The sequence below is a fragment of the Phaenicophaeus curvirostris genome, chromosome 25 (assembly GCF_032191515.1).
Source record: "Phaenicophaeus curvirostris isolate KB17595 chromosome 25, BPBGC_Pcur_1.0, whole genome shotgun sequence".
In the NCBI taxonomy this organism is placed as follows: domain Eukaryota; kingdom Metazoa; phylum Chordata; class Aves; order Cuculiformes; family Cuculidae; genus Phaenicophaeus; species Phaenicophaeus curvirostris.
The window spans coordinates 288,263-298,473 of record NC_091416.1 but is presented as its reverse complement, the minus strand read 5'-3'; the positions used below and the strand labels follow the sequence as shown (position 1 = coordinate 298,473).

The 10,211-nt window shown below is 52.9% G+C and overlaps 1 protein-coding gene across 1 annotated transcript; it reads left to right on the top strand.

The window, feature by feature from the left end:
• Positions 1–510: 510 nt before the first annotated feature.
• On the top strand, positions 511–9,861 carry OAF (out at first homolog). Its single transcript, XM_069876296.1, has 4 exons — positions 511–746; positions 6,098–6,232; positions 7,177–7,357; positions 8,219–9,861. The coding sequence occupies exons 1-4, from the start codon at positions 528–530 to the stop codon at positions 8,491–8,493; spliced, it is 810 nt and encodes a 269-aa protein (XP_069732397.1). The 5' UTR covers positions 511–527; the 3' UTR covers positions 8,494–9,861.
• Positions 9,862–10,211: the final 350 nt, after the last annotated feature.

The window sequence follows — 10,211 nt, the reverse complement described above, 5'->3', positions numbered from 1 at the left end:
CCATCTGGAAGTGATTGCAGAACTGGGTGGATGAAGGGCAGACTGGGAGCCTTTAGACTGAGCTGCAGGGTCTGAAGTGACCTGGGCCCACATGCCTGTGAAAGAAAATCCCAAGTGGCTGGTGTTACGTCCGTAGGGTGGGGAGGCCCTGACCCAGCTTGCCCAGAGAAGTCGTGGCTGCCCCATCCCTGGAGGAGTTCAAAGCCAAGTGTTCCTACGAGTCTAGGATTCCAGGATTCTTACGATTGTAGGATTCTTGAGATTCCAGGATTCTTATGATTCTGTGATTCTTACAATTTGAGAATTCTGTGATCCTTTGATTCTCGAGATTCCAGGATTCTTGTGATTCTACGGTTCTTACAATTCGAGGATTCTGTGAGCCTTTGATTCCGGGATTGCAGGATTCTGGTACCCCACGACTCCGCGGCTCCCGGGCTCGGCGGCTCCCCGGCCTCCAGCCCCCGCGCCACTCCCCCTTTAGGCCGCGGGGGCGCGTCCCGGGGGCAGGAAGTGCCGGGGCCGCGGGGATGCGGCCGCCCGCGCTGCCCGCGCTGCTCTGGCTGGCGCTGGCGCTGGCGCGGCTGCCCGGCCCCGGCGCGCGGGCGGAGCTGCGGGTGCGGGTGCGCCTGCCCGGCGGCGGCGTGACCGAGGAGAGCCTGCGGGCCGACAGCCGCGCCGACTGCGTCGCCCTCGAGCTGCGGGCGGGGGACGGAGCCCTCGTCACCCTCACCGCGGACTTCAGGCAGGTACGGAGCCGCGGAGAGACCCGCGGGGCTGCGTGCGCTCTAAGGCAGTGCCGCCCCCTGGCCCCTGCGGTCCCCCTTCCCTGGGAGAGCCCTCGATCCCGGGACCCGCGGGGATGCTCGAGGGGATGCGAGCAAGGGGAGGCGTGCCAGAACGCGGTCCTTGTGGCCCCCCGGTCCTAAGAAGAGCGGCGGTGGGATAGCCCCCGGCTCCCCGGGATAGTCCCCCGCCCCGGGATCCGCAGGGATACTCGGCGAGCCCCGGGGGGTGCGAGCAAGGGCAGGTGTGCCAGAACGTGGTTCCCCAGCCCCGGGATAGCTTAGAGTCCTTGGTTCCACGGGGATGCTCGGCTCGCCCCGGGGGATGCGGCGCGGGGAGGCTGTGCCAGAACGTGGTCCCTCCCGACCCCCAGCCCCGGGGAGAGCGTTAGTGGGATAGCCCCAAGGCTCCCAGGATAGCGCCCACCCCCCCGGGATGGTCCTCAACCCCGGGATCCGCTGGGATGCTCGGCAAGCCCCGAGAGGACGCGTGCATGCAAAACCTTTGCCCGCCCGTGGTCCCTGCGGTCTCCCAGCCCTCGGGATAGCCCTCAGCCCCCGGGATAACCCGCACCGGTGCGATAGCCCCCAGCGCTGGGATCTGCAGGGATGCTCGGCTCACCCTCGGGAGATGTGTGTGCAGAGAGGCTGTGCCCACCTGTGGTCCCGCTAGCCCGGGGACCCACAGAGATGCTCGGCTTGCCCCTAGGGGATACATGCAGGCAAAGGCTGTGGCTGCCTGTGGTTCCCCAGCCCCGGAGAGGGCGGCTGTGGGATAGCACCAGTGCTCCCAGGATAGCCCCCAGCCCCCGGGTTAATCCGCAGCGGTGGGATAGCCCCCAGCCCTGGCGTCCACCGGGATTCTTGGCTTGCCCCGAAGGGGTACGTGTGCGCTCAAAGGCTGTGCCTGCCTGGAGAGGGGGACGGTGGGATAGCCCTCAGGCCCCTGGGATAGCCCCTAGTCCCCAGATCCACAGGGATGCTCGGCTCACCCTGAGGGGATGCTTGCGTAGAGAGCTTTGCCCTCCTGTGGTCCTCCCAATCCTGATGAGGGTGGCAATAGGATTACCCCTCTGGATAGCCCACAACCCCCAGGATAACCAGTGGGATAAGCGTCCCTCCGGGGTAGCCTGCACCCCTGGGGAGGGCACCAGTGGCATAGCCCACCTAGATAACCACCCGCAATAGCTGTCTGTCCCTGGAATAGTCTTCGCCCCAGCATAGCCCACAGCACGGTTTGTAGATCCACGGTTCCACAGTGATTCTCAGCTGAGCTGGCAGTGGAATAGCCCCCCAGCCCCTGGGATGACCCCAAATCCTGGAGGGGACAGCAGTAGGATAGCCCCAACCTCTGCAAAAAACCTCAGCCTCCCAGGGATAACCTATGGTAGTAAGATAGCCCCCTAGTGTGGTTTGTGGATCTGCTGTCCACGGTGAGCTGAGCCAGAGGAGAGCAGAGACCACAGCACGGCAACTCCAGCCCTTCGCCCCTCCTGGGCTTAGTGGGCTGACTGGGTCAGGACTCCAACACGTGGGCTGGTGGTATAGGTCCACAAGGTCCTTTCAGACCTGGGACCAGTATGGAGCCTGGGAAATCGTGGCTGACAGTCCAAGAGCCAGAACTGCCTCTGAGAAATGGAGGGTCCTGATGGATGTCTTTCCGTCCATCCATCCAGTTGGGGTCTTCGTTCACAGCCTCTGCACAGCAATTCCCAAGCCCTTTGGGCAGGCTGCTGTCCCCAGTGATGTTGCACCTGTAGTGTGGGCTGCTTCTGTCCTCAAAATAGGTGGTAAAGACCCCAGTGAGGTGGGTGGCAAAGCCTTCCCTGAACCCAGCTGACCCTTGCAGCTGTGTTTCTCTTTGAGTTTTGAGTAGCGTAGTTTTGCACGACAGGCATGCAGCTGGGCCAGGGCATGGAAGTTCATGTGGTGGGGCATCTTGTGTTCCTGCCTCCTGGATAGGGGTGTTGATGCTCTGGTCTACCTTTAGAACATGTGGAAACGTCTGACTGACAGCTGTCTGAGGGCCTGAAAACAGCCCTCCTGGAAGGGGAGCCTTTCCTCCCCACCCAGTGTTAGAGGTGGTCTCTCTGCGGGAGGTGATGCTTGCTGAGCTGAAGCCTAAGATCCCATGCTTCTCAGCAGGTGAGGATGGTTTCTGGAACATTCCAAGCCTGACTGGATGCAGTGAAATTTCTGTTGCACAGGGAAGAGCTGTTTGCTGCTGTGTGGGTGGCATGGCTGTCCGGGTGGCACAGCAGTGTTTCCTTGTTCCAATCCTCTATTCATACTGTTTGCTCAGCTGGACTTTGCTTTGAGCAGGAGGAAGCGCAAACCCACTATATAAGAAGGTGTTGTGTCTGAACCTGTTTTGAACCTTGAATCCTTCTGCCAGGGATTGTTCTGGTGCTTTTTCCCATTTCAGTTACGCTCTTTGGTCCCTTGCAAGCCTCTCAGGTGGTCCTCTTCCATCTGGAGGGTGCAGGGTGGAGCCCACCTTTTTCTGAGATGCTAGCAGAAGCCGTGGTGATTTTGGATGTTATGGCATGCTCTGTGTACTCCAGCACACACAGAGGAAATTACTCCCATAAAAAAAAAATCCAGGGAGACACTGTACACCAGGGAAGTTAAGGGAGAGTGGAAGGGATTTTAAGCCTGCAGTTTGCAAACTTGCATACCACACTGTATTCCTGGCCAAGGGAGAGCCAAGCTCATTGCAGATCCTCTAGGTAGGCCCTTTGGGAGCATGGGATGTGACTTGGGAATTTCTGGTGTCCTGAGCTGTTGATTGTTTCAGTGTTTTTCACTTCCTTTAGCTCTTCTGGAGGGGACCTTGCTCTCCAATCTCATCTACAAACCCAACAGAGTATGTGTTAGCTCTTCTCTCGCTCTCATCCTTATTATAGTTGAGCTGCTTGTGGGAACAGGTTCTCTGAAGGTATCTTGGCTTCAATATGTTGAATCCTTAGCTTCATGGATCCTCTTGGCTCCTGTGGGAAATACCCAGAAGATGGTCCCTGGAAGGCTTTGGAAGCAACAGATTTGCTGAAGTCCATTCCTAATCTTCAGCTTTAGAACAGTTGGGTACTGTCTGTCTCTGGCTTATGGCTTTGTTGGAAAATAGCTGAAAAATGCCAGAAAGACATAAGGAGTGGAGGAGATTAATTTGTGGTGCAGTGAGTAATGGTGAGAGCAGGCAGCTGCTTGGCCAGGCTTCCCCTTCTGACCTGTTCTGGCTGCAAACAAGCACTTCCCTGTTCTGCTGTGGTGCTCGTCTTTCTAACATTACACAACTTCTCTCCATAGGAAAGGTCTTGAGGCTTTTAACCTTGGTGAGAGCAGCTGGGGTCATTGATCTGGCCTTCCCAAGCTGGCTTGTGCAATCATGCTGTGGCCAAGATTCTGGGGTTTTGCACATATGATTTTTCCATGTCTCTGGCTTAAACTGCAGGGGTTGGTCCAAAAGTGGATTTTTATGTTATTTTTTTGTTTTCTTTGCTGATGAGGAGTTGCTGCTTGAAAATGGGCTGGAGAAGAAAGGAGTTGCAGATATCACAGTTCATTCATGTGCTCTGACACTGGGTGGGACTTGAGCAGTAGTTGGGTCTTCACAGAGGTGGGTTTTCCTTTCTCTTCATCCTTTCTAGGGCTGAACCTGAAGGAATCTTGTCCTCAGGACACACCAAGGTGTTTTCTTTTACTCTTTAGTGCAACACAAATTGGTCGTTAGGAGTCCAAACTGGACTTGATGTTTTCAGGGTGGTGCAGTAGTAAAGGCAGTTTCATGGAATCACAGAATGGGTTGGGTTGGAAGGGACCTCAAAGCCCATCCAGTTCCACCCCTGCCATGGGCAGGGACACCTCCCACTGGATCATGGGCTCCAGCCCCATCCAACCTGGCCTTGAACCCCTCCAGGGATGGGGCAGCCACCCCTGCTCTGGGCAACCTGGGCCAGGGCCTCCCCACTCTCACAGCAAAACATTTCTTCCTAAGATCTCATCTCAATCTCCCCTCTTACAGCTGAAAACCATTCCCCCTCATCCTATCCCTGCACTCCCAGATCAAGAGCCTCTCCCCAACTTTCCTGGAGCCCCTTTCCGCACTGGAAACTGCTGTGAGGTCTCTCTGGAGCCTTCTCTTCTCCAGGCTGAACAACCCCAACTCTCTCAGCCTGTCCTCAAATGGGAGGTGCTCCAGCCCTCAGATCATGCTCGTAGCCCTCCTCTCCTCCTCACTTTTCTTGCAGTTTGAAAGAATGTGATGAAAACACTTTTTTTTTTTCCCGTGTGGTACTGTCAGGCACAAAATGTTTTGCAGAAAAGAGCAAGGGTGGGCAGCAACCTAAATGTTGTGTCTAATGTGAACAGCATGATCTTGCCAGTTGTCAAACAGTGGCCTAAGAACAAAGTGGGTGGTTTTATTCCAAGGTCAGCACAAAGATATGGAAAAATTCCTTTTTCCTTATGATTGCTGGAAGAGTTGTGCTGGAAATACCAGGGAGAAAGCACAGGGAATGGTATTTTAATGCTTGTGCTGCCAGTCCTTGTTAATAAAGCTGGTGTTATGTGATATTCTGGGGTGGCGTCTTGGGAATTTCCTAATGCCAGGGGTCCATCATGTTAGGTGCTGTGTGATGTAGGAAAGCATCTGTCCAAAGGCTATACCTATATAATTTGGAAAGTGGTCTCTGCAGAGATACTGGTTTTGGAGATGGTCTGCAATCCATGTCAGGAGCTGTGTATATAATTGACGAAAATATTGACCTGGGCAGAAAAGAAGGTCAGCTGCAGCTGATGATAGTGGGTTCCTTCTGTCTTTGACAATTTGACTTTCATTTCTGCCCTGATTCAGAAAGGAATGGTTTGTTCTCCAGGATACCAGTTGCTCAGAGGCAGCTGAGGTAAGGTAGCAGAGGAAATTAGAGACTGCTTGCCCTGAGTGTTGCATGGAGATAATGGCTGTGTGCTAAACAAAACAAAATGAGACTCCTTGGAGGCTTGCCTTCCTTCTTGGTAAAGGACAGAAACCCCTAGCTATTGTTTGGGGATGGATGTGGGATGTGACCTGGCAGCAGTTTGTCCTTGCCACAGTGGGATTGCGAAAACCCTTAATTCTTTACAGACCCTGGTTATTGTGCTGCAGGCTTTTGGGTGAGATTGAGCCTAAAACTATGCCCCTGAACTCAGGAGAAGAACTATGAGAACTTTGACTTCGTTTTGGCTGGAGCCTTTCTCTTTGCCCCTGACTTGTTGGTTCACACCACTGATGGTAAAGATCTGTGACTCTCATTCTCTTTTATTTATCTCTTTGTCAGGAGGTGAAGATCTTCCGTGCCTTAATCCTAGGGGAGCTGGAGAGGGGCCAGAGCCAGTTCCAAGCGCTCTGCTTTGTCACACGGCTTTACCGCAACGAGATCATCCCCAGTGAGTCGATGGCAAAGCTGCGGCAGGTAAGAGGGACCCTGCAGCTGGCTTCAATGCCAGCTCCATTCTCCAGTCCATCCAGGGTTTCTTAGAGCTGTCTTGCCTGGATACCCTTCCCAGGCAACTTCCATTTGTTTACCTGTTAGATTCACCTTTGACGACCCCTCCTGCTTGAGGGACATTGTATTATACCAAGGTCATTGCTAGCATCAATTCTGTTCTGCTACTGTAGAAGGAGGCGTGACTTAGTTCAGCCTAGCCTGTATCAAAGAGTGGGTAGATGGCTGGAGCAATCGCCATGGAAATTCCTGCCTCTGGTTGCCCAATGAAGTAAGGACTGATTTGGGACCATTCCTCATGACAAAGCATTGAGAAACAATTACAGGCAAATTAGAGCAGTGATAAACTCGCAGGCTGAGAGAGTTGGGGTTGTTCAGCCTGGAGAAGAGAAGGCTCCAGACAGACCTTAGAGCAGCTTCCAGCACTGAAAGGGGCTCCAGGAAAGCTGGGGAGGGGCTCTTGATCAGGGAGTTCAGGGACAGGGTGATGGGGAACAGTTTTCAGCCGAAAGAGGGGAGATTCAGATGAGATCTTAGGATGTTTTCATGTGGGACAGCCCTAGCCCAGGTTGCCCATAGTATTAGTGGCTTCCCCGTCCCTGGAGGTGCTCAAAACCATGTTGGATGGGGCTTGGGGCTTGGAGCACCCTGATCCAGTGGGAGGTGTCCCTGCCCACAGCGGGGGGTTGGAACTGGATGGGCTTTGAGGTCCCTTCCAATCCAAACCATTCTGTGATTCTATAAACTGTCAGCTTCAGCATCAACAAGAGATTTGACTGCCTTCCATCAAGATAAGATGCAGGTGCATTTACACTTGCGCATCTTCTTATGTTGGCATGAAATCACGATGTGCTATAAGGAATGATTTGTTGCAACCAGGCTTGAAGTTTTCTTTATTTCATCCTCTACAGAAAAATCCCAGGACAGTGCGGCAGGCTGAGGAGGTGCGGGGCCTGGAGCATCTCACCATGGATGTAGCTGTCAACTTCAGCAAGGCAGCTCAGCTGAGCTCGCACATCCACAATGTCTGTGCCGAGGCCAAAGAAGCAATTTACACCCGAGAAGAGGATGTCAAATTTTGGCTGGAGAAAGGTAAGTATCCTTCGGTTTCATTGGAAGTGCTCCTCTCAGGAAGTTAGCACTCTCTTGTGATCTCTTCTGCCAGGTTCCTGGTGATTGGCACAGGTCATTTTGGCTTCTGTTTCACTGTTGTTATGGTGGATGAGGAACAGGTATCGCCTGTTAGCATATCTCACTCTTTTTGGTGGTGTTCTCCTAGGGAACCCAATTAAGCAGGTAGTTTCAAGCTAACCTTTCACCTGGTCCATCACCCAAAAGAAATACGTTCTTTACATGCTTTGTGTATAGAATCATGGAATAGTTTGAGTTGGAAGGGACCTTAAAGCCTATCTAGTTCCACCCCTGCCATGGCCAGGGACACCTCCCACTGGATCAGAGGCTCCAAGCCCCATCCAGCCTGGCCTTGAACCCCTCCAGGGATGGGGCAGCTGCCCCTGCTCTGGGCAACCTGGGCCAGGGCCTCCCCACCCTCACAGCAAAACATTTCTTCCTAATATCTCACCTCAATCTCCCCTCTTTCAGCTGAAAACCGTTCCCCCTCATCCTATCCCTGAACTCCCAGATCAAAAGCCCCTCCCCAACTTTCCTGGAGCACCTTTCAGTGCTGAAAGCTGCTCTAAGGTCTGTCTGGAGCCTTCTCTTCCCCAGGCTGAACAACCCCAACTCTCTCTTGTCTTACTTGCCCCAGAGCCCTTTCTTCTCCCATGGTTCCTATTCAGACTCATGTCCAACCAGCCCCTGGAAGTGCACTCTAACCTTATGCTGTCCACATAGTCTCCAGGGCAGTTGAGGACAGCAGCGCTTGCTTTGGCGGCTCTCTGGCCTTGCCCTTTGGCAGCTCCCTGAATGACGTCTCTCTCTTTCCTCCAATAGGGGTCGATGGCTCTATGTTCGAGGTCCTGCCACAGACCTCTGACCTCCCTGACCTGCAGCGTTGCAAGCTGTGTGCAGACCGCTGGAAACCCTGCATTTGCAGCTACTCGCTAAGCATTGAGTGGTACCCGTGCATGCTGAAGTACTGCAAGAGTCGTGATGCTGGAGGCAAGGTTTCTTCTTACAAATGTGGCATCCGCAGCTGCCAGAAGGGCTACACCTTTGATTACTACGTGCCACAGAAGCAGCTATGTCTCTGGGATGAGGACACCTAGCGGAGCCAGGCCAGACCTTTTCAAAAGGCAGCTCATCTGCCTCCTGCCACCATTTATGATGCTAAGGGCCTCCTGGAGCTGGCTGCTCCAAAGAAGGAATACCGTTCATAGTGGTGCCATGTACCAGGAGAGCTCTGTGTGTGTGCCTTTCCTTCTGGCCCCCTGTGACTCCCTCCCCACCTCTCTCTGCCTCACACTGTGATAAGTGAGCCCAGCTCACTATGTGTTGATGTTCTGCTCTCCAGGAGACCCACCTTCCTGGAAGAAGCAGGAGATGCCAGTTTCTGGGGTGAAGCACCCAGGAGGGGTGTGTTTTGCCCTACTCTGGAGTTAGCAGATATGAAAGGGGGCAGCTCTGATCAGTCATCAGCATCGAGCATCCTGATGAGTGGGCAGGGCAGGGAAAGAAATGGTCTTGGTCACCCGGGCTGTCAAATATCTCTGATACTGAAGAAGCCCCTTGGCTGACTCCACCACCTGGTGACTCAACAGCATTTCCCGATGGGAAAACAGCTGATTTCTGGGACCACATACCCTAAACAAGGAAGGTACGAAGCCTACCCAAAGCAAGAGCCTGCCTGTAGCCTTTTCTAGTGCCCAACTGGTTGTTACATCCTTCCTGTAGCTAGATTTGTCATGGGGGGATATATATCCCAGCAGTTGCATTTGCCACTAAAGGGCTGGTAATTAGGGCTGTAATTAATCCCTGTTTAGACTAGTGAAGGCCCAACTCTTTGTGTTGGAGTCCTGCAACTCTCCCACTAAACGAAACATCTAGGGACTTATGACTGCCATCATAACACTGCAGTTGTGAGCTGGGGGATGATCCCAGGTAGGTTCATACTGAAGAAGACAACGTTCTACATCTACGTCTAGTTTTGTATCCTACTCTTGTCAGCTATTCACTAGAAGCTCTTAGATGATGGTACTGCGTTGCTGTGCCTTGGTTTCCCCTCTCTGTAAAAGGGGGATGACAATTAAGATGGCCTTGACCCTAGTGTAGACCTGGAGGGTATCAGAAAAAAAAACATTGCAGGGGTGCTGCCTGGTTCTTCTCTTCCATTCAAGGTGGACCAAGCTGGGAGGGGTGAGAGGCTGTCGGGGTCATCGTGAACCCCTGTACCTCCTATTAAAAAGCCTTCACAATGTGCCTTTTTGCCTAAAATAGAGGATTTTTTGACAAAAAAAGAATTTGGTCAAAATTATTTTTGTATGGATCACTTAAGGGGGGAGAAGGGAAAGGTATTTTAATATTGCAACATGAAGTAAAACACACTTGAAATGTTTTTGGGTTTTTTTAAAGTGAATTATTTATCCTTTGTAAGGTAAAATAAACTGATTTTTTTTTTTAAAGCAGCCCTGGCCTAAGAGATTCTCCATGCATCGTAATCTCTGTGTGATCCAGTTATTTGGGCTCTTGATGAAGAGTTATTCCCATATGGCAAGTCTCAAGCCTGTGCGTAGGACATTGAAGACCTGTAGGTGAGGATGGGGTACAGTCCTGCTATAGAGCATGGCCACAGCACTTAGCAGTGGAGTCAGTATCTCAAGCACACCCTCCACCCAGCCTCTCAGTGGGGACACAGCTTGGATTTATATCTGGCAACTGTGGAACCTTCGATCCCAAGCTCAGATGAAATACAAGACCAGCAGTGGAAGCAAGTCTGGGTGTCAGGATGGTGCCTGCTCTTCTCTCTGAGTGATGGTGAGGTCCCATG

Coding starts and splice junctions, on each gene's coding strand:
- OAF (XM_069876296.1), top strand. CDS start 528: ATGCGGCCGCCCGCGCTGCCCGCGCTGCTCTGGCTGGCGCTGGCGCTG. Junction 747..6,097: donor TCACCGCGGACTTCAGGCAG/GTACGGAGCCGC, acceptor TCTCTTTGTCAG/GAGGTGAAGATCTTCCGTGC. Junction 7,358..8,218: donor CAAATTTTGGCTGGAGAAAG/GTAAGTATCCTT, acceptor TTCCTCCAATAG/GGGTCGATGGCTCTATGTTC.